We start from the raw sequence: 24213 nt of genomic DNA on the forward strand, positions 1-24213 counted from the left end.
TTGCCGCCCCTCACAGCTCGGCGCACCGGTCCTGGCGGCTGTAGTGCTCGAACTGGCTCTTCCAGCGCATCATGTAGGAGCTCCAGCGGTGGAACTCGAGGCGCCACTGCCGCTCCGCCTCCTCCATGTTGTCTGCGCCACAACCGCTCAGAAACACCCCGAAATGGCCCCGAAACAGCCCCAAATGGCCCCCAAATGCCCCAAGTGCCCCAAACAGCCCCCAAATCCCACCAAATGGCTCCAAATACCCCCAAATGGCCCCCAAACAGCCCCAAATGCCCCCCAATGCCCCAAGTCCCCCCAACAGCCCCAAATCACCCCCCAATGCCCCCAAATCCCCCAAACAGCCCCAAATGGCCCCCAGATGCCCCAAGTCCCCTCAACAGCCCCCAAATCCCACCGAATGGCTCCCAAATCCCCACAAACAGCCCCAAGTCCCCCCAAATACCCCCCAAACAGCCCCCAAATGCCTCTAAATGCTCCAAATCCCTCCAAACAGCCCCAAATTGCCCCCAAATCCCCCCAAAGAGTCCCAAATAGCCCCCAAATGCCCAAGTCCCCCCAAAGAACCCCAAAATGCCCCTAAATGCCCCCCAAACAGCCCCAGACTTCAAATGCCCCCAAATACCCCCAAACTCCCTAAAACCCCCTCAAATGCCTCAAAATGCCCTGAATCTCCCAAACAGCCCCAAATGCCCCCAAATACCCCCAAAACATCTCCCCAATGCCTCTAAATGCCCCCAATCCCCCCAATCCCCCCAAATAGCCCCCAAATGCCCCCAGTTGGCCCGCAAATTCCCCAAATAGCCCCAAATGGCCCAAGTTCCCCCAAACAGCCCCCAAATCCCTCCTAAATACCCCCAAACAGCCCCAAAGGACCCCAAATGCCCCAAATACCCTAAGCTCCCCAAAAGAGCCCCCAAATGCCTCTAAATGCCCCCCAAATTGCCCTAAACAGCCCCCAAATGCCTCTAAGTGGCCCCCAAATCCCCCAAACAGCCCCAAATGCCCCCCAAATGCCCAAGTCCCCCAAACAGCCCCCAAATCCCCCTAATGCCCCCCCAAATCCCCGCAAACAGACCCTAATTGCTCCCAAATGCCCCCAAACCACCTCCAAATGCCCCAAATCCCCCCAAACAGCCCCAAACGGCTCCCAAATGCCCCAAATAACCCCAAATGCCCCCAAACAGTCTCCAAAGTGCCCCCCAAATGACTCTATGCCCCCAAATGACCACAAAACACCCCCAAAATCCCCGAACCCCCCCAAACCGCCCTGATCCCCCCCTGCCCCCCGCTGACATCCTAGTCTGGTGGCGGGGGGGTTGGTTTGGCCACCCGGACGCCTGGGCCCCCTCTGTGGGGGGAGGGGGGACTTGCAGGGGAGGGGTTTTGGGGGGGGGTCATCCCCCTCTGCACCCTCCCCATACATCCCATAGGGCCCCCCCAAACCCCTTATGGGTCCCATAACCCCCTCCCCACATACTCCAGGGACCCCCCTATATGTGGCCCCATATGGCCTTCCCCATAGCCCCCATGCACCCCACCCCCCCGCAAAACCCCTTATGGCTTCATATCTCCCTATACCCCCATGGGTCCCCTATATCTCCCATGCATCCCCGTATAGCCCCATGCACCCCCTATAGCCCCCATTTATCCCCTATAGCCCCCATGCACTCACAAACCCCCTTATAGCCCGATAGCTCCCTATACCCCCCATGCGTCCCCTATAACTCCCGTGCACCCCCTATAGTCCCCGTTTATCCCCTGTAGCCCCCATGCATCCCCCTATAGCCCCCATGCACCCCACAAACCACTTATGGCCCCATAGCTCCCCATACAACCCATGGGTCCCCTATAGGCCCCATGCACCTAATAGCCCCCATGCACCCCCCATACCCTCCATGCCCACCCTATAGCCTCCCCCCGTGGGTCCCCTATAGCCCCCATGCATCTAATAGCCCCCATGCACTCCCCCTATAGCCTCCATGCGCCTCCTATAGCCCCCCAGTGGGTCCCCTATAGCCCCCATGCAGCCCCCTATAGCTCCCATGGACCCTATAGCCCCCCCATGGGTCACCTATAGCCTCTATACCTTCCCTCTCCATCACAAGCCCCTCAAGTGGTCGCAAAGAGGGAGGTTTCTGGACCCCTTGCACACGCGTGTGCAAGCGCCCACCTGCGCAGCCGGCTTTGTGCACACGGATCCCCACACATGCACACGCGTGTGCAAGGGGCCCCAGGAGCACGTGTGCAAGGTGCTCTGGGGTGTGCGCACGTGTGCAATGACCTCCAGGGTGCACACATGTGTGCAACAGGCACTAGAGTGTGCACACGTGTGTGCAATGTGTTCCAGTGCTTGCACACGTGTGCAAGGTGCTCTGGGATGTGCACACATGTGCAATGTTCCCCAGGGTGCACACGTGTGCAACAGGCACTAGAGTGTGCACACGCATGTGCAATATATTCCAGCGCTTGCACACATGTGCAAGGTGCTCTGGGATGTGCACACGTGTGCAATGTCCCCCAGGCCACACACATGTGTGCAATGGGCAGTAGAGGGTGCACACGTGTGTGCAATGTGTTCCAGTGCTTGCACACGTGTGCAAGGTGCTCTGGGATGTGCACACATGTGCAATGTTCCCCAGGACACTGCACATGTGTGCAACAGGCACTAGAGTGTGCACACGCATGTGCAATATATTCCAGCGCTTGCACACATGTGCAAGGTGCTCTGGGATGTGCACACGTGTGCAATGACCTCCAGGGCACACACACGTGTGCAACAGGCACTAGAGTGTACACACGTGTGTGCAATGTGTTCCGGTGCTTGCACACGTGTGCAAGGTGCTCTGGGATGTGCACACATGTGCAATGTTCCCCAAGGTGCACACACGTGTGCAACAGGCACTAGAGTGTGCACACATGTGTGCAATGTGTTCCGGTGCTTGCACATGTGTACAAGGTGCTCTGGGATGTGCACACATGTGCAATGTTCCCCAAGGTGCACACACGTGTGCAACAGGCACTAAAGTGTGCACACACGTGTGCAATATATTCCAGCGTTTGCACATGTGTGCAAGGTGCTCTGGGATGTGCACACATGTGCAATGTCCCCCAGGGCACACACATGTGTGCAATGGGCAGTAGAGGGTGCACACACGTGTGCAGTGTGTCCCAGCACACATGCGTGCAAGCACACCCCCAACCCTGGGTGCACACATGTGTGTGCCAGGGCAATGCCACACGTGTCACCCCTTTGCACATGTGTGTGCCAGGAAGCCCCACATGTGTCACCCCTTTGCACACATGCGCGCCGGGGCAGTCCCACATGTGGGAGCCCTTTGCACACGCGTGTGCTGGGGCAGTTCCACGTGTGTCACCCCTTTGCACACGCGTGTGCCAGGAAGTCCCAAACGTGTCAGCCCTTTGCACACGTGTGCGCTGGGGCAGTCCCACACGTCTCATCCCTTTGCACACGCGTGTGCCGGGACAGGTCCACGTGTGTCATCCCTTTGCACACGCGTGTGCCGGGGCAGTCCCACACGTGTCACCCCTTTGCACACGCGTGTGCGGCCTCAGCGCAGCAGCGGCGGCAGCAGCAGGGGGAGGGGCAGCAGGAACGGGACGAGGGGCCCAGGCGTCCGGGCCAGGCAGGGCTGCCCGGGGGCTGCCCCACATGGTGACAGAGTCGGGGTCACCGGAGGGGCCCAGGCGTCCGGGGGGGGGGATTCCTGCAGCTCTGCTCCCCGTGTCCCCAGTTGGGGTCCCCACTTGTCCCCTGAGCCACAGGGTCCCATGTCCCCCTCCTCGCCATGTCCTTGTCCCCAATGCGGGTCCCCCCCGACCATGTTGTACCCCCCCCCCCCCCCAATGTCCCCATGCCACCCCATGTCCCCCATGCCGTGTCCTCCAGGTCATGTCCCCCTCATGCCACCAGATGTCCCCATGCCACTCCACATGCCCATGCCATGTCCCCATGCCACCTCCCTCCATGCCATGTCCTCCTAGGCCACCAGATGTCCCCATGCCTTGTCCCCCATATCACATCCCCCCCATGCCACCCCACACCCCCATGTCACATGTCCCCAAGCCACATCCCCCATGCCATGTCCCCCCCATGTCACCCCCATATCCGTATGCCATGTCCCCCCATGCTCCCATGCTGCCTCATGTCCCCATGCCACCCTGTATCCCCATGCCATGTCCCCACGCCACATTCCCATGCCACCCCATGTCCCTATGTCACATTCCCATGTCACCCCATAGTCCCATGCCATGTCCCCATGCCACATCCCCCATGCCACCCTGTATCCCCATGCCACCCCATATCCCCATGCCACCCCATATCCCCATGCCACCTCATGTCCCCATGCCACATCCCCCATGCCCCTGTGTCATGTCCCCATGCCACATCCCCCATGCCACCCTGTATCCCCATGCCATGTCCCCATGCCAACCCATATCCCCATGCCACCCCATGTCCCTGTGCCACATTCCCATGCCACCCCATATCCCCATGCCATGTCCCCATGCCATGTTCCCATGCCACATCCCCCATGCCACTCCCATGTCCCCATACCACATTCCCATGCCACCCCATATCCCCATGTCACATCCCCTTGCCACCCCATGTCCCTATGCCACCCCATGTCCTATGCCACATCCCTATGCCACATCCCCATGCCACCCCCATATCCCCATGCCATGTCCCCATGCCACCCCCATGTCCCCATGCCATATTCCCATGCCACCCCATATCCCCATGCCACGTGCCCCCATGCCACCCATGTCCCTATGCCATGTCCCCCCATATCCCCATGCTATGTCCGCATGCCACCCTGTATCCCCATGCCACATCCCCCATGCCACCCCATGTCCCTATGTCACATCCCCATGCCACCCCATATCCCCATGCCATGTCCCCATGCCATGTTCCCATGCCACATTCCCATGCCACATCCCCATGCCACCCCATATCCCCATGCCACACGTCCCCATGTCCCCATGTCATGTCCCCATGCCACCCCATATCCCCATGCCATGTCCCTATGCCATGTTCCCATGCCACTCCATATCCCCATGCCACCCCATCTCCCCATGCCACCCCATCTCCCTATGCCACATTCCCATGCCACCCTGCATCCCCATGCCACATCCCCATGCCACCCCATGTCCCCCCATGTCCCTGTGTCACATCCCCACGCCACCCCATGTCCCCGATGTCCCCCCACGCTGCTCACCGGTGACGTTGAGCAGCTTGGGCAGGAAGCGGGTCCAGAAGGCGCAGGCCTGGGCGCGCAGCCCCTGCGCCACGGCCAGCGGGCGCGCGCTGAGCCGCGCGTAGCGCTGCCCCGCCGCCGTGTACGCCGGCCAGCGCCGCTCCCGCTCCCGCGGCTCGTTGGGGTCCCTGCGGCGGGCACGGGCGCTGGCCGCACGCACGGGGGTCCCCGCGGTGCCGCCCGCCGGCCCCGGGGGCAACTCTGCGCCTCCGTGGGAACGTTGGGCGCCCAGGTGCCTCCGTGCTGTGCGCCCCATCTCCATGCAGCCATCCATCTGTCCGTCCATCCATCCGTCCATCTGTCCATCCATCCAACCGTCCATCCGTCCATCCGTCCATCCGTCCATCCATCCATCCATCCGTCCATCCGTCCATCCATCCCTCCATCCCTCCATCCATCCCTCCATCCATCCCTTCATCCCTCCATCCATCCATCCATCCACCTCATCTCCATGTGTCTCTGCACCCCATCTCCACCCGTCCGTCCATCCGTCCGTCCGTCCATCCATCCATCCCTTCTCTACCCATCTGTGCACCCCATCTCCATCCACCTTATCTCCATGTGTCTCTGCACTCCATCTCCAAGCATCCATCCATCCATCCATCCATCCGTCCGTCCATCCATCCATCCCTTCTCTACCCATCCGTGCACCCCATCTCCAACCATCCAACAATCTATCCTTTCTCCATCCATCCATCCCATCTCCATCCATCCATTCACCCAGCCACCCAGTCATGGATGCATCCATCGCTTTCTCCATGCACCCCTCCCTCCCTTGATTTACGGGGCCTTATCCCCATCCCTCCACCCAAGCAGCTCCATCTCTTCAGCCAACTACCTCCATCTCCATCCCTCCACCCAACCATCCCCATCCTTCCACCCAACCATCTCCACCTCCATCTCTCCACCCAACCATCTCCATCGCTCCACTCAACCATCCCCATCCCTCCACCCAACCATCTTCATCCCTCCACCCAACCATCTCCATCCCTCCACCCAACCACCTCCACCTCCATTCCTCCACTCAACCATCTCCATCCCCATCCCTCCACCCAACCATCCCCATCCCTCCACCCAACCATCTCCATCTCTCCACCCAACCATCCCCATCCCTCCACCCAACCATCTCCATCCCTCCACCCAATCATGCTCATCCCTCCACCCAATCATGCTCATCCCTCCACCCAACCATCCCCATCTTTCCACTCAACCATCTCCACCTCTCCAGCCATCTCCATCCCTCCACCCATCCCTCCGCCCCCATCCCTCCACGTCCCCCATGCCGGCACCTACCCAGTGCGGGCGAAGTTGCCCCAGTAGCGCATGATCCTGCGGCTGAACTGCTCCTCCTCGGCCGTGTAGTTGAGGCTGGGGTTGAGGGGCAGCCCGAAGATGAACTCGATCTCGTAGCCGTGGGGCACCCCCATCCAGGGCGGCCACAGCATGTTGGACGCGCGGTGCTCGAACAGGTAGGCGAAGACGGTGCCGCCGCGCTCGGCCCAGCGCAGCGCGAAGTGCATGAGCGGGCACACCACGTTGTGGTCGCCCACGATGTCGTCCAGCGCCTCGCGGTTCTTCACGGGGTTGTCCTGGTCCAGCCAGTCCGTGTACTGCAGCACCACGGCCTCGGCCGCCAGCTCGTTGGCGTGGGGCACGCCGAGCCGCACGCCGCCCAGGAACTCCTCGCGGCTGATGAGGCTCTCGTTGTCCTTGCTGAAGCCGGGCGCCCCGTACACCAAGAAGTAGCTGCCCTCGTCGCGCACGGCGCCCAGCAGCACCTGCGCCGCGGGGCGGCCCCCGGCGCTCAGCAGCGCCTCGGGGCTGTCGGCGAGGAAGTCGCCGTCCACCACGGGCACGAAGGCGAAGCGGAAGATGCCCTGGCGCGGCAGCACGGCGAACTCCTTGTCGATGAGCTCCTGCGGCTCCTTGGCGCGCAGGCAGCCCAGCAGCTCCGTGTCGTTGCCCGCGCCGCAGCCCACCAGCTTGGCCAGCGCGGCCGCGCGCCGCCGGCCCTCGGCGGCGCCCACGGTGGCCCAGGGCCCGTTGGGGGAGCCGCTCTGCAGCACGGCGCGCTGGAACAGGGGCCAGCTCCCCGGGGACAGCAGGTGCAGCCCGGCCGACGCGGCGCCCGCGCTCTCGCCGAACAGCGTCACGGCGCCCGCGTCGCCGCCGAACGCCGCGATGTTGCTGCGCACCCAGCGCAGCGCCAGCCGCTGGTCCAGCAGCCCCACGTTGCCCGGCGCCTCGGGGTGCCCCGGCAGCGCCAGGAAGCCCAGGGCGCCCACGCGGTAGTTCATGGACACCAGGACCACCCCCTCGGCGTGCGCCAGGTAGCGCCCGTCGTAGACGTCGAGCGAGGCGGCGCCGCTGTAGAAGCCGCCGCCGTAGATCCACACGAGCACCGAGGCGTTGCGCGGCCGCGGCGCCGGCACCCACACGTTGAGGTAGAGGCAGTCCTCGCTCATCTCGCGGTTGGGGTTCCACATCTCGGAGCCGCCGAAGCCCGGGTACATGGTGTCCACGTACTGGTGGCACGCGTGCCGGTAGGCCGAGGCGTCCAGCACGCCGCCCCACGGCCGCGGCGCCCGCGGGCGCTGGAAGCGCAGCCGCCCCACGGGCGGCTCCGCGTAGGGGATGCCCAGGAAGGCGCTGACGTGGCCCGAGCCCACGGGCACCCGCACGCCGCGCACGGCGCCCGCCTCCGTGGCCACCAGCAGCTCGTCGGCGCCCGCCCGGGCCAGCACCAGCGCCAGCAGCAACGCCGGGGCCGCCCGGCCCCACGGCGACCGCTCCATGGCCCTGCGGAGAGAGGCCGCGTGACGGGGACGCGGAGGGGACGCGGAGGGGACCCTGCCCGGCGCGCCCGTCCCACCTCCGGAGGACATGGGGTGATGGGACCTCCTCTTGTCCCGTCACTGGAGGTCATGGGGTGGTGGGACAAGTGGTGGGACCTCCATGTGGGTGCCCTTGTACCATCACTAGAGGCCCCCATGAAACAGAGCCCTCCATCTAGGTGCTCTAGGTGGGATGGGACAAGTGGTGGGGCCACCATCTGAGTGTTTTTGTCCTCTCAATGGAGAACTTAATGCGATGGGAGAAGTGGTGGGACCTCCACCTAGATGCTTTTGTCCTATCAATGGAGAACTTAATGCAAAGGGACACGTGGCAGGAGCCCCATCTGGGTTCTCTTGTCCCATCGCTGGAGGACATGGGGTGGTGGGACCTCCATCTGGGTGCTCTTGTCCCATCACTAGAGGCCCCCATGAAACAGAGCCCTCCATCTAGGTGCTCTAGGTGTGATGGGACAAGTGGTGGGGCCACCATCTGGGTGCTCTTGTCTCATCACTGGAGGACATGGGGGGGTGGGACAAGTGGCGGGAGCCCCATCTGGGTGCTTTTGTCCTATCAATGGAGAACTTAATGCAATGGGACAAGTGGTAGGACCTTCATCTTGTCCCAAGGGGTTGGGACTATCTTGTCCCATCATTGGAGGATGTGGAGTGGTGGGAAAAGTGGCGGGAGCCCCATCTGGGTGCTCTTGTCCCATCACTGGAGGACATGGGATGACAAGCAGTGGGACCCCTATCTCGGTGCTCTTGTCCCATCACTGGAGGTCATGGGGTGGTGGGAGCCCCATCTGGGTGCTCCTGAGCCATCACTGGAGGTCATGGGGTGATGGGACAAGTGGTGGGACCTCCATCTGGGTGCTCTTGTCCCATCACTGGAGGTCATGGGGTGGCGGGATAAGTGGTGGGAACCCCATTTGGGTGCTCTTGTCCCATCACTAGAGGCCCCCATGAAACAGAGCCCTCCATCTAGGTGCTCTAGGTGTGATGGGACAAGTGGTGGGACCTTCATCTGGGTGCACTTGTCCCATCACTAAAGTACCTGCCACTATTGGGCCACCATCTGGGCACTTCTGTCCCACCAACGGGGTGACCTGACGCAACGGGACCACAACCTGGCTGCTGTCACCCCATCAGTGGGTGACCCAGTGGAATGGGACCCCCATGCGGGTGCTCCTGTCCCCTCAGTGTCACAGGACCTCCATGGGACCCCCACGTGGGTGCTCCTGTCCCCTCAATGGGGGGTCCCAGTGTCACAGGGTCCTCATGCAGGTGCTCCTGTCCCCTCAGTGTCACAGGAGCCCCATGCGGGTGCTCCTGTCCCCACAATGGGGGGTCCCAATGTCACAGGACCCCTATGTGGGTGCTCCTGTCCCCACAATGGGGGGGGTCCCAATGTCACAGGACCCCCCATGTGGGCACTCCTGTCCCCTCAATGAAGGTCCCAATGTCACAGGACCCCCCCTGTGGGTGCTCCTGTCCCCTCAATGTCACAGGACCCCCATGGAACCCCCACCCGGGTGCTCCTGTCCCCTCAATGTGGGGGTCCCAATGTCACAGGACGCCCATGCGGGTGCTCCTGTCCCCTCAATGGGGGTCCCAGTGTCACAGGGTCCTCATGCGGGTGCTCCTGTCCCCTCAATGTCACAGGACCCTCCCATGTGGGTGCTCCTGTCCCCTCAATGGGGGTCCCGATGTCACAGGACCCCCCATGCGGGTTCTCCTGTCCCCACAATGGGGTGGCCCTGTCCAAGGGGACCCCCCCAGGCGCTGTCACCTCCCGTCCCCCTCCCGGGCGCTATCGAGGCCACCAGGCGCCCTGGGCCCTTATCGGCCCCCGGCAGCAGGGAGGGGGCAGCCCGGACGCCTGGGCCCCTTTTGGGAGGGCCGCAGATGGGGGCAGGGCCCACATTACCATGGGGGATATGGGGGGGGAGGGCGGACGCCCGGGTCCCTCCTGGTTGGGGATGGGGGGGCCCGGACGCCTGGGCCCCTCCTGGTTGGTGGCGGGGGAGTGCCCGGACGCCTGGGCCCCTCCTGGTTGGGGATGGGGGGGCTCGGACGCCTGGGCCCTTTGGTGGGGGGGGGTTGGAGGAAGCCTGGGCCCTGCCGGGGGGGGGGAGCAGGGGGACCCCCCCCCCCATCCCGGACGCCTGGGCCCTTTCCCCCCTGGCACAAGGGTAGAGCCCCCCACCCCGGACCCCTCAGTGCCCCCTGCCCGGTCCCTGTTTCCCCCCGGTCCTGCCTGTCCCTGTCCCCGCGGTCCCTCCGTGTCACCCGGCGGCGGCTGCGGCGTCGGGAGGGACCCAGGGCGGGGGCCACGGCCGTGGGGCAGGGCGGGGGGCGGGGGCACCGCTATGGGGCAGGGCCATGGGGCACGGCTGCAGGGCGGGGGACAAGGCTATGGGGCAGGGGGCAATAGGGCAGGGGACACATCAGAGGGGCAGGAGATGCCGCTGTCGGGCAAGGGGCACCACTATGGGGCAGGGGACGGGGCCACGGGGCAGGGGATCCAGCCATGGGGCAGGGGACAGGGCCATGGGACACAGCTGTGGGACAGGGGATGACACTGTGGGGTAGGGGACACCACTATGGGATAGGGAACACTGCTATGGGGCAGGGGATGTCACTGTGGGGCAGGTGATGTCACCGTGGAGAAGGGGACACTGCTGTGGGGCAGGGGACACATCCATGGGGCAGAGGATGCCACCATGGGGCAGGAGGTGTCATCATGGGGCAAAGGACACCGCTGTGGGACAGGGGACACCACTATGGGACAGGGGACCCGTTCATGGGCCAGGGGACCCGTTCATGGGGCAGGGGACCCATCCATGGGGCAGGGGACCCAGCTGCAAGTGACGACCATAGGGCAGGGGCTGGCGGGGGGCCAGCGCCCCCCCCCCCCATTTGGGGACAGCTGTGGGGCCGGGGCAGGTGGCAGCTCCCAAAATAGCCCCATAAATCCCGGGAGCGGAAACTGGGGGGGTGGCAGAGGGGATGAGGAGGCCACTTGTGGCGGGGGGGGGGGGGGGGAGCACACGCGTGTGCAAGGGCCCGCTCGCTGTGAGGCTGCACGCGTGTGCAATGGGGCACGTATGTGCAATGGGGCACGCGTGTGCAATGGGGCACGTGTGTGCAATGGGGCACGCGTTTGCAATGGGGCACGCGTGTGCAATGGGGCACGCGTGTGCAATGGGACATGCGTGTGCAATGGGGCACGCGTGTGCAGCTGCATGTGCGTTTGCAGCAGGACACGCGTGTGCAATCGCACGCGTCCGTGCAGGTGTCGTTGCACACGCGTGCGGTTGCACATGCAACGCGGCTGCACACGCGTGTGCGCCGTGGGGGTCACACACAAGACCCTGCCCTATAGATGGGGCCCTCAGAGACCCCCCCCTCCTCACTGCTCCATAGAGCCCCCCTGCCCTATGTTTCCCCCCCCATTCAGCCCCATGGGAAGACCCACTCCCATAGGGGACTGCCCCCCCCTATATATCCATAGGGAGACTTGTCCCCTACACATCCAGCCCTATAGACCAGCCTCATAAGGGGACTCATGCCCTACACATCCTGCCCCATAGGGACCCCCCCCCTCCTACACATCAAACCCCATAGGGAAGCCTGGCCCCTACATATGCAGCCCTATAGAGGCCCCACAGGGACATATGGCCCCTATGTGTCCAGCCCCATAGGGAGAGCCTGGCAGCCCCATAGCACCCCTCGCCTATACACCCAGCTCCATAGGGAGGCCCTGGCCCTATAGGCCCAGCCCTATAGTGACCCTCCCTTGTATTCCCACCCCCATAACGACCCTCCCCTATACACCCAGCCCCATAGGGGAGCCTGGCCCCACAGAGGCCGAGCCCCATAGGGAGACCTGCCCCCCCCCAACACCTCATAGAGGCCACCCTATAGGTCCCCCCCAGCCCTATAGGGGATCCCCCCCCTCCCATTTCCGGCTGCGGGAAGCGGTACCCGGGGTGTGGCCGGGAGGGAAGGATGGAGGGGGGGGATGGATGCAGGGATGCGGATGGGGAAGGAGGGATGGGAAGGAGGGAGGATGGAGGGAAGGGGGGGGGTGAAAGAAGGGATGGGGGGACGCGGGATGGAGGGAGGGATGGAGGGAGGGATGGAGGGAAGGGGGGATGTGGGATATAGGGGGGGATGTGGGATATAGGGAGGGATGTGGGATGCAGGGAGGGATGGAGGGAGGGATGGGAGGGCAGAGGGGGTGGGAGAGGGGGTCGGAATGGGGGTCCCGGGGGTGACTGGGGGGGAGGAAGGCGGGGGGGGCGATGGAAAAGGTGGAGGGATGAGGATGGGGATGGGGATGGGGATGAGGATGGGGATGGAGGGATGAGGATGGGGATGGGAATGAGGATGAGGATGGAGGGAAGGAGGAAGGAGGGATGGGGGGCGGGGGGGGGCCCCGCTCTTGCCTCTCTCCTCGGCGCCTCTGTCGCGGCGGCTGGAAAACACCGGGAGGCCGCGGGTTAAATGGGGGGGGTCACATGGAGCCGCCCCTCCCCCTGCTGCAGAGCCGCCCCTCCCCCGGCTGGGGGGGCGGGGGGGGCGGGGAAGGGGCCCAGGCGTCCGGGTCGCTGCGGCCGAGACCGCCCCCCCACCCCGCCGCACTGCGTGACCCCAATGCAGCCCCCCCCCCCCGACCCCCTCACTTATGGGGCTGGGGAGGCCGCTGCCCCCCCCCCCCCCCACCCCGTGCAGCGCCGCCCGCAGCCACCGGGGGGCGCCCTGAGCCCTGCGGGGCCCCGGACGCCTGGGCCCCCGCGGGGGGGGGGGGGGGGCGGGAGGTGATGTTGGACCCGGGGGAGGGGGGCGATGTTGGACCCGGACGCCTGGGCCCTCGGTGGGGGGGGGGCGGGAGGAGGGGGGCGATGTCGGAGCCGGGGGCGGGGGGGGCGATGTCGGACCCGGACGCCTGGGCCCTCGGAGGGGTCGGGGGGGGGCAAAGGGGCTCCCGGACACCTGAGTCCCCTGTGGGGGGGGGTCCCCAGGGGTCCCCGGGCTCCTGGGTCCCCTGCGGGGGGCGGGGAGGGGACCCGGACGCCTGGGCCCCCCAGGGGGTTATTCGGAGTGAGGGGGGGGTGAAGCGGAGCCCCCCCCCCCCCCCCGCGGGCCCTGGCATCCTCCCCCCCGCCCCCTCGGGCTTCCTGCCCCCCCGCCCCCGCGCCAGGAGGGGCCCAGGCGTCCTGGCGCCCGGCCCGGCCTCCCCGCACTGCGGCTCCGCTCCGGCCAGCGCTAAAATTAGCCCGGGGCAACCGGAGCCGGCGGGGCCGCCCGCGCACACGCGTGTGGGGCGCCCGACCCGCCTTTGCACACGCGTGTGCAAGCGTGTTGCAGGGGGTCCCGCAGGTGCACGTGGCCCAGACTTTGCACACATGTGTGCAAGCGTGTTGCAGGGGGTCCTGCAGGTGCACGTGCAGGTGCATGCATGTTGCACATGTGCAAGCGTGTTGCGGGGGGGGTCCCACATGTGCACGTGGCCCAGGCTTTGCACACGCGTGTGCAAGCGTGTGACAGGGGGCCCTGTGCAACATGCAGGTGCACGCATGTTGCACAGGGCCCAGGCTTTGCACACACGTGTGCAAGCGTGTGGCAGGGAGTCCTGCAGATGCATACGTGTTGCACAGTGCCCAGGCTTTGCACACACGTGTGCAAGCATGTTTCAGAGGGTCCTGTGTGTGCATGTGCACGTGGCCCAGGCTTTGCACACGCGTGTGCAAGCGTGTTGCAGGGGGTCCCACATGTGCACGTAGCCCAGGATTTGCACACATGCGTGCAAGCGTGTTGCAGGGGGTCCTGCAGGTGCACGCGTGTTGCACGTGGCCCAGGCTTTGCACACGCATGTGCAAACATGTTGCAGGGGGTCCCACGTGTGCAGGTGCATGCGTGTTGCATGGGGCCCTGGGTTTGCACACGCGTGTGCGTGTTGCAGGGGGTCCCACATGTGCACGTAGCCCAGGCTTTGCACACGCGTGTGCAAGCCTGTTGCAGGGGGTCCCAGGTGCGCACATGCAGGTACAACCGTGTTGCACGTGGTCTGCGCTTTGCACACGTGTGTCACACACCCGCACATGTCACCCCTCCACCCCCCGCTACCGCAGACGTGACACCCGTGGCTGGGTGACGGTGGTGGGGGTGACGCCTGGTGACGCCCGCGTAACAGCCACCGCCCACGGGTGTCACCGCGCACCCGTGTCACTGCCAACGTGCCCTGTTCAAAGGGTGACAGCCCCCCTCCCCCCCTCAGCACCTGTGGGCCCAGGCGTCCGGGTGCCCCCTGCCTTGAACCCCCCCAAAACAGCCTCTCCCCCTCCCCCATCTCAGTGTGGGCCCAGGCGTCCGGGCCCCTGGAAGTTCCTCGGCCCCAGGCACCCGGGAAGAGGGCCCAGGCGTCCGGGAGGGGGCCCAGGCGTCCGGGCTACTGTTTGTGTTGGCAACGGGCCGGGCAGGTAGCGGCGGGGTGACGCCCGCGGGAGCCGGGCGACGGGGACACAACACCCGGAGGGACCTGGCGACTGTGCTGGGAGACACTGGGAGGACCTGGGAGGCACCAGGAGACACTGGGAGGGCACTGGGAGACACTGGGGGGGGGTCTGGGGGCACTGGGGGATTCTGGGGGGCACTGGGAGACACTGGGAGGGCCTGGGGGGCACTAGGGGGGTCTGGGGGACACTGGGAGACAGTGGGAGGGTCTATGGGGGGCACTGGGAGACACTAGGTGCTGCTGGGGGTACTGGAGGGTCTGGGGGGCACTGGGAGGGTATTTGGGGCACTGGGAGACACTGGGAGGGCCTGGGGGGCACTAGGGGGATCTGGGGGTCACTGGGAGACACTGTGAGGGTCTATGGGGTCACTGGGTGCTGCTGGGGGTACTGGGGAGTCTGGGGGGCACTGGGAGGGTCTTTGGGGCACTGGGTGCTGCTGGGGGCACTGGGGCGGGGTCTAGGGGGCACTAGGAGACATTGGGAGGGTCTGGGGGGCACTGGGAGACACTGGGGGGTCTATGGGGGCACTGGGGGGGGGTCTGGGGGACACTGGGTGCTCCTGGGGGGCACTGGGGGGCACTGGGTGCTGCAGGAGGGACTGGGAGGCGCTGGGAGATGTTGGAGGCACTGGGAGCACTGGGAGACACTGGGAGCACTGGGAGGTGCAGGGGACACTGGAGGGCACTGGGACCTGCTGGGGACATTGGGGGGGGCACCAGGAGACATTGGGGGGCACAGGGATGTGTGGGCACTTTGGGGACACTAGAGGACACTAGCACTGGGACAGTTCTGTCCCCAAGGTCCTTCTGTGACCTGTGACATCCCTATGTCCCCTGTTCCCAAGACACCCCCATGTCCCCCGATGGAGCCCTGGGACAGCCCCATGTCCCCTGCCATGACCCAGGACGTGCCTGTGTCCCCCCACCCAGTGTCCCCACAGAAAACCGCGATGTCCCCTGTCCCCAGACCCCTGCCATGACCCAGGATGTGCCCGTGTCCCCTCACCCAGTGTCCCCACGGCGGTTGACACCCCCACGCCCCTGTCGCGCTGTTGTGGCATCTCCATGTCCCCAACACAAACACGCCGTGACCGCCCTGTCCCCGTTGAACCCGGTGTCCCCTCTGCCACCTCCCACTGTCCCCATTTCGGGGACAGCGACATCCCGGAGGGGAAGCGGGGACTCCCCCACCTCCCTGGTGGCCTCCGGGGGTCCCCGGGGTTGTCCCCTGCCCACCCCGGGGCGCGGCGGAGCGGTGACGCTCCCGCCCGGGTGTCACCTCTCATCCGCGCTGTCCTTTCACCTGCGGCACCACCCGGTGAAATAAAACCCGGAGAATCCGCCCCGGGGGGTGGGCAAAGGACACGGGCGGCCCCGAGGTGATATCGGCCCCGGCACCCAACGTCCCCGGAGCTCAGTCGGGCGCCAGCGGCCGGGAGGACAGAGATGAAGAGGAGGCGGCTGCTCTTCCTCTTCCTCCTCCTCCTCCTCAGAGGGCTGCGGGCAGGTGAGTCCTGGAAAAGGTCTTCCCAATTCCGAGGTGGGATGGGAGACGGGGGGGCACTGCAGAGGGGTCTGAAGGGCCACGGTGGTGGAAATGGCCCTAGGGAGGAGATGGAGGAGCTGGAGGGAGGAAGAGGAAGGGAGATCCCTGGAAAAGGGAGGGTGGAGGGAAGGGAGGGATAGGGAAGGACAAGAGGGTGGGGGGCTACAAGCCGCACCATGGAGGTGGCCTCTGTCACCAGCAGAAGAGGTGAAAGGGAGAGAGCTCCACTGAAGCTCAGCTGAACTGTACCTCAACTGAAGTGTAAACTTCCATGGCAGCCTCTTCTACAACAACCAACGAAAGTACATCAGTCACATCATCTACTATCATTACCATGCCGACCTCCACCACGCCGACCACGAACACGTCGACCTCCACCACGCCGACCTGCACCACGCCGACCTCCACCACGTCGAGCACCACCACGTCGAGCACCACCACGCCGAGCACCACCACGCCGACCTGCACCACGCCGACCTCCACCACGCCGACCACCACCACATCGACCTCCACCACGCTGACCTCCACCACGCCGACCTCCACCACGCCGACCTCCACCACGTCGACCTCCACCACGTCGACCTCCACCACAAAACCAACTACCACAACCACAAACCCCACTACCTCCTCGACCTCCACAGGCAATGGGAGCACCACAAAATTGACATTAACCACAACAACAACTACTGTCTCTTCCACATCACAGACCATCAAAACAGGAAAAACCACAACTACGGAGAGTTCTACGAAATCTCCCTCTACACCCAGCACCACATCAGCTACCACGACCTCAACGAGCACTTCCACATCATCCACATCAAGCAGCACTACAGAGGTGACCTCAACCGCATCACCTGTGACATCGTCCACCTCCCAAGACACGACCTATGGAGGAACCACCAGTGCAGAGACCTCTGTGACCTCCAGCTCTCAGACCAGCACCACAGCAGCTCCCACCACCTCAACGGAGACCTCCACATCAACCTTCACCACCCTGGGAGTCACAGGGACCTCAAGCAGCAGCACAGAGGTGACCTCAAGCACATCAGCTGTAACATGGTCCACGTCCCAAGCCACAACCTATGGAGGAACCACCAGTGCAGAGACCTCTGTGACCTCCAGCTCTCAGGCCAGCACCACTGCAGATCCCAGCACCTCAACGGAGACCTCCACGTCATCCTTCAGCACCTTGGGAGTCACTGGGACCACAGGCAGCAGCACAGAGGTGACCTCAACCACATCACCTGTGACATCGTCCACCTCCCAAGCCACCACCTATGGAGGAACCACCAGTGCAGAGACCTCTGTGACCTCCAGCTCTCAGGCCAGCACCACTCCCACCCTCAGCACCTCAACGGAGACCTCCACGTCATCCTTCAGCACCTTGGGAGTCACTGGGACCACAGGCAGCAGCACAGAGGTGACCTCAAGCACATCACCTGTGACATCGTCCACCTCCCAAGCCACCACCTATGGAGGAACCACCAGTGCAGAGACCTCTGTGACCTCCAGCTCTCAGGCCAGCACCACTCCCACCCTCAGCACCTCAACGGAGACCTCCACGTCATCCTTCAGCACCTTGGGAGTCACTGGGACCTCCAGCAGCAGCACAGAGGTGACCTCAACCACATCATCTGTGACATCGTCCACCTCCCAAGCCACCACCAATGGAGGAACCACCAGTGCAGAGACCTCTGTGACCTCCAGCTCTCAGGCCAGCACCACAGCTGCTCCCAGCACCTCAACGGAGACCTCCACGTCATCCTTCAGCACCTTGGGAGTCACTGGGACCACAGGCAGCAGCACAGAGGTGACCTCAAGCACATCACCTGTGACATCGTCCACCTCCCAAGCCACCACCTATGGAGGAACCACCAGTGCAGAGACCTCTGTGACCTCCAGCTCTCAGGCCAGCACCACAGCAGCTCCCAGCACCTCAACGGAGACCTCCACGTCATCCTTCAGCACCTTGGGAGTCACGGGGACCACAGGCAGCAGCACAGAGGTGACCTCAACCACATCACCTGTGACATCGTCCACCTCCCAAGCCACCACCTATGGAGGAACCACCAGTGCAGAGACCTCTGTGACCTCCAGCTCTCAGGCCAGCACCACTCCCACCCTCAGCACCTCAACGGAGACCTCCACGTCATCCTTCAGCACCTTGGGAGTCACTGGGACCTCCAGCAGCAGCACAGAGGTGACCGCAACCACATCACCTCTGACATCGTCCACCTCCCAAGCCACCACCTATGGAGGAACCACCAGTGCAGAGACCTCTATGACCTCCAGCTCTCAGGCCAGCACCACTCCCACCATCAGCACCTCAACGGAGACCTCCACGTCATCCTTCAGCACCTTGGGAGTCACTGGGACCTCCAGCAGCAGCACAGAAGTGACCTCAAGCACATCACCTGTGACATTGTCCACCTCCCAAGCCACCACCTATGGAGGAACCACCAGTGCAGAGACCTCTGTGACCTCCAGCTCTCAGGCCAGCACCACAGCAGCTCCCACCACCTCAACGGAGACCTCCACGTCATCCTTCAGCACCTTGGGAGTCACTGGGATCACAGGCAGCAGCACAGAGGTGACCTCAAGCACATCACCTGTGACATCGTCCACCTCCCAAGCCACCACCTATGGAGGAACCACCAGTGCAGAGACCTCTGTGACCTCCAGCTCTCAGGCCAGCACCACAGCTGCTCCCAGCACCTCAACGGAGACCTCCACGTCATCCTTCAGCACCTTGGGAGTCACTGGGACCACAGGCAGCAGCACAGAGGTGACCTCAAGCACATCACCTGTGACATGGTCCACCTCCCAAGCCACCACCTATGGAGGAACCACCAGTGCAGAGACCTCTGTGACCTCCAGCTCTCAGGCTAGCATCACTCCCACCCTCAGCACCTCAACGGAGACCTCCACGTCATCCTTCAGCACCTTGGGAGTCACTGGGACCTCTGGCAGCAGCACAGAGGTGACCTCAACCACATCACCTGTGACATGGTCCACCTCCCAAGCCACCACCTATGGAGGAACCACCAGTGCAGAGACCTCTGTGACCTCCAGCTCTCAGGCCAGCACCACAGCAGCTCCCACCACCTCAACGGAGACCTCCACGTCATCCTTCAGCACCTTGGGAGTCACTGGGACCACAGGCAGCAGCACAGAGGTGACCTCAAGCACATCACCTGTGACATGGTCCACCTCCCAAGCCACCACCTATGGAGGAACCACCAGTGCAGAGACCTCTGTGACCTCCAGCTCTCAGGCCAGCATCACTCCCACCCTCAGCACCTCAACGGAGACCTCCACGTCATCCTTCAGCACCTTGGGAGTCACTGGGACCTCCAGCAGCAGCACAGAGGTGACCTCAACCACATCACCTGTGACATCGTCCACCTCCCAAGCCACCACCAATGGAGGAACCACCAGTGCAGAGACCTCTGTGACCTCCAGCTCTCAGGCCAGCACCACTGCAGCTCCCAGCACCTCAACGGAGACCTCCACGTCATCCTTCAGCACCTTGGGAGTCACTGGGACCACAGGCAGCAGCACAGAAGTGACCTCAACCACATCACCTGTGACATGGTCCACCTCCCAAGCCACCACCTATGGAGGAACCACCAGTGCAGAGACCTCTGTGACCTCCAGCTCTCAAGCCAGCACCACAGCAGCTCCCAGCACCTCAGCGGAGACCTCCACGTCATCCTTCAGCACCTTGGGAGTCACTGGGACCACAGGCAGCAGCACAGAGGTGACCTCAAGCACATCACCTGTGACATGGTCCACCTCCCAAGCCACCACCTATGGAGGAACCACCAGTGCAGAGACCTCTGTGACCTCCAGCTCTCAGGCCAGCACCACAGCTGCTCCCAGCACCTCAACGGAGACCTCCACGTCATCCTTCAGCACCTTGGGAGTCACTGGGACCACAGGCAGCAGCACAGAGGTGACCTCAAGCACATCACCTGTGACATTGTCCACCTCCCAAGCCACCACCTATGGAGGAACCACCAGTGCAGAGACCTCTGTGACCTCCAGCTCTCAGGCCAGCACCACAGCAGCTCCCACCACCTCAACGGAGACCTCCACGTCATCCTTCAGCACCTTGGGAGTCACTGGGACCACAGGCAGCAGCACAGAAGTGACCTCAAGCACATCACCTGTGACATCGTCCACCTCCCAAGTCACCACCTATGGAGGAACCACCAGTGCAGAGACCTCTGTGACCTCCAGCTCTCAGGCCAGCACCACAGCAGCTCCGAGCACCTCAACGGAGACCTCCACGTCATCGTTCACCACCTTGGGAGTCACTGGGACCTCCAGCAGCAGCACAGAAGTGACCTCAACCACATCACCTGTGACATGGTCCACCTCCCAAGCCACCACCAATGGAGGAACCACCAGTGCAGAGACCTCTGTGACCTCCAGCTCTCAGGCCAGCACCACTGCAGCTCCCAGCGCCTCAACGGAGACCTCCACATCACCCTTCACCACCTTGGGAGTCACGGGGACGTCCGGTAGCAGTACAGAAGTGACCTCAAGCACATCACCTGTGACATCGTCCACCTCCCAAGCCACCACCAATGGAGGAACCACCAGTGCAGAGACCTCTGTGACCTCCAGCTCTCAGGCCAGCACCACAGCAGCTCCCAGCACCTCAACGGAGACCTCCACGTCATCCTTCAGCACCTTGGGAGTCACTGGGACCACAGGCAGCAGCACAGAAGTGACCTCAACCACATCACCTGTGACATGGTCCACCTCCCAAGCCACCACCTATGGAGGAACCACCAGTGCAGAGACCTCTGTGACCTCCAGCTCTCAAGCCAGCACCACAGCAGCTCCCAGCACCTCAGCGGAGACCTCCACGTCATCCTTCAGCACCTTGGGAGTCACTGGGACCACAGGCAGCAGCACAGAGGTGACCTCAAGCACATCACCTGTGACATGGTCCACCTCCCAAGCCACCACCTATGGAGGAACCACCAGTGCAGAGACCTCTGTGACCTCCAGCTCTCAGGCCAGCACCACAGCTGCTCCCAGCACCTCAACGGAGACCTCCACGTCATCCTTCAGCACCTTGGGAGTCACTGGGACCACAGGCAGCAGCACAGAGGTGACCTCAAGCACATCACCTGTGACATTGTCCACCTCCCAAGCCACCACCTATGGAGGAACCACCAGTGCAGAGACCTCTGTGACCTCCAGCTCTCAGGCCAGCACCACAGCAGCTCCCACCACCTCAACGGAGACCTCCACGTCATCCTTCAGCACCTTGGGAGTCACTGGGACCACAGGCAGCAGCACAGAAGTGACCTCAACCACATCACCTGTGACATCGTCCACCTCCCAAGTCACCACCTATGGAGGAACCACCAGTGCAGAGACCTCTGTGACCTCCAGCTCTCAGACCAGCACCACAGCAGCTCCCAGCACCTCAACGGAGACCTCCACGTCATCGTTCACCACCTTGGGAGTCACTGGGACCTCCAGCAGCAGCACAGAAGTGACCTCAACCACATCACCTGTGACATGGTCCAACTCCCAAGCCACCACCAATGGAGGAACCACCAGTGCAGAGACCTCTGTGACCTCCAGCTCTCAGGCCAGCACCACTGCAGCTCCCAGCGCCTCAACGGAGACCTCCACATCACCCTTCACCACCTTGGGAGTCACGGGGACGTCCGGTAGCAGCACAGAAGTGACCTCAAGCACATCACCTGTGACATTGTCCACCTCCCAAGCCACCACCTATGGAGGAACCACCAGTGCAGAGACCTCTGTGACCTCCAGCTCTCAGGCCAGCACCACAGCAGCTCCCACCACCTCAACGGAGACCTCCACGTCATCCTTCAGCACCTTGGGAGTCACTGGGACCACAGGCAGCAGCACAGAAGTGACCTCAAGCACATCACCTGTGACATCGTCCACCTCCCAAGCCACCACCTATGGAGGAACCACCAGTGCAGAGACCTCTGTGACCTCCAGCTCTCAGGCCAGCACCACTCCCACCCTCAGCACCTCAACGGAGACCTCCACGTCATCCTTCAGCACCTTGGGAGTCACTGGGACCACAGGCAGCAGCACAGAGGTGACCTCAAGCACATCACCTGTGACATCGTCCACCTCCCAAGCCACCACCTATGGAGGAACCACCAGTGCAGAGACCTCTGTGACCTCCAGCTCTCAGGCCAGCACCACTCCCACCCTCAGCACCTCAACGGAGACCTCCACGTCATCCTTCACCACCTTGGCAGTCACTGGGACCTCCAGCAGCAGCACAGAGGTGACCTCAACCACATCATCTGTGACATCGTCCACCTCCCAAGCCACCACCTATGGAGGAACCACCAGTGCAGAGACCTCTGTGACCCCCAGCTCTCAGGCCAGCACCACAGCTGCTCCCAGCACCTCAACGGAGACCTCCACGTCATCCTTCAGCACCTTGGGAGTCACTGGGACCACAGACAGCAGCACAGAGGTGACCTCAAGCACATCACCTGTGACATCGTCCACCTCCCAAGCCACCACCTATGGAGGAACCACCAGTGCAGAGACCTCTGTGACCTCCAGCTCTCAGGCCAGCACCACAGCAGCTCCCACCACCTCAACGGAGACCTCCACGTCATCCTTCAGCACCTTGGGAGTCACGGGGACCACAGGCAGCAGCACAGAGGTGACCTCAAGCACATCACCTGTGACATCGTCCACCTCCCAAGCCACCACCTATGGAGGAACCACCAGTGCAGAGACCTCTGTGACCTCCAGCTCTCAGGCCAGCACCACTCCCACCCTCAGCACCTCAACGGAGACCTCCACGTCATCCTTCAGCACCTTGGGAGTCACTGGGACCTCCAGCAGCAGCACAGAGGTGACCGCAACCACATCACCTGTGACATCGTCCACCTCCCAAGCCACCACCTATGGAGGAACCACCAGTGCAGAGACCTCTATGACCTCCAGCTCTCAGGCCAGCACCACTCCCACCATCAGCACCTCAACGGAGACCTCCACGTCATCCTTCAGCACCTTGGGAGTCACTGGGACCTCCAGCAGCAGCACAGAAGTGACCTCAAGCACATCACCTGTGACATCGTCCACCTCCCAAGCCACCACCTATGGAGGAACCACCAGTGCAGAGACCTCTGTGACCTCCAGCTCTCAGGCCAGCACCACAGCAGCTCCCACCACCTCAACGGAGACCTCCACGTCATCCTTCAGCACCTTGGGAGTCACTGGGATCACAGGCAGCAGCACAGAGGTGACCTCAAGCACATCACCTGTGACATGGTCCACCTCCCAAGCCACCACCTATGGAGGAACCACCAGTGCAGAGACCTCTGTGACCTCCAGCTCTCAGGCCAGCACCACAGCTGCTCCCAGCACCTCAACAGAGACCTCCACGTCATCCTTCAGCACCTTGGGAGTCACTGGGACCACAGGCAGCAGCACAGAGGTGACCTCAAGCACATCACCTGTGACATGGTCCACCTCCCAAGCCACCACCTATGGAGGAACCACCAGTGCAGAGACCTCTGTGACCTCCAGCTCTCAGGCTAGCATCACTCCCACCCTCAGCACCTCAACGGAGACCTCCACGTCATCCTTCAGCACCTTGGGAGTCACTGGGACCTCTGGCAGCAGCACAGAGGTGACCTCAACCACATCACCTGTGACATGGTCCACCTCCCAAGCCACCACCTATGGAGGAACCACCAGTGCAGAGACCTCTGTGACCTCCAGCTCTCAGGCCAGCACCACAGCAGCTCCCACCACCTCAACGGAGACCTCCACGTCATCCTTCAGCACCTTGGGAGTCACTGGGACCACAGGTAGCAGCACAGAGGTGACCTCAACCACATCACCTGTGACATGGTCCACCTCCCAAGCCACCACCTATGGAGGAACCACCAGTGCAGAGACCTCTGTGACCTCCAGCTCTCAGGCCAGCATCACTCCCACCCTCAGCACCTCAACGGAGACCTCCACGTCATCCTTCAGCACCTTGGGAGTCACTGGGACCTC

The 24213-nt window shown here is 63.3% G+C and overlaps 2 protein-coding genes across 2 annotated transcripts in view; one reads left to right on the forward strand and one right to left on the reverse strand.

The window, feature by feature from the left end:
* ACHE (acetylcholinesterase (Yt blood group)) lies at positions 1–8013 on the reverse strand. The gene is made up of 3 exons (XM_088538619.1): positions 6573–8013; positions 5241–5407; positions 1–132 (listed from the first exon to the last, which is right to left on the reverse strand). Exons 1-3 carry the CDS (start codon positions 7790–7792, stop codon positions 11–13), a joined length of 1509 nt encoding a protein of 502 aa, XP_088394745.1. The 5' UTR covers positions 7793–8013; the 3' UTR covers positions 1–10.
* LOC148590763 (uncharacterized) overlaps positions 7914–24213 on the forward strand; it is a gene marked incomplete at its 3' end in the record, with an annotated part of 27236 nt that continues 10936 nt past the window's right edge. The window contains exons 1-3 of the mRNA XM_088538621.1: positions 7914–8095; positions 16458–17014; positions 22323–22684. Of these exons, the coding sequence (XP_088394747.1) occupies positions 7914–8095; positions 16458–17014; positions 22323–22684 (1101 nt within the window). The remainder of the gene's footprint in view (positions 8096–16457; positions 17015–22322; positions 22685–24213) is intronic.

The sequence above is a fragment of the Tinamus guttatus genome, unplaced genomic scaffold (genome assembly GCF_059628265.1).
Source record: "Tinamus guttatus ecotype Peru unplaced genomic scaffold, ASM5962826v1 Tinamus_guttatus_pri_ptg001109l, whole genome shotgun sequence".
NCBI lineage: Eukaryota > Metazoa > Chordata > Aves > Tinamiformes > Tinamidae > Tinamus > Tinamus guttatus.

Excerpts from the sequence above, each read along its gene's own strand:
- ACHE (XM_088538619.1), bottom strand. The coding sequence starts at position 7,792 with ATGTACCCGGGCTTCGGCGGCTCCGAGATGTGGAACCCCAACCGCGAG. Across the intron at positions 5,408-6,572 it reads GGCAACTTCGCCCGCACTGG|GGACCCCAACGAGCCGCGGG; the intron begins GTAGGTGCCGGC and ends TGCCCGCCGCAG. Across the intron at positions 133-5,240 it reads CAAGCTGCTCAACGTCACCG|ACAACATGGAGGAGGCGGAG; the intron begins GTGAGCAGCGTG and ends GTTGTGGCGCAG.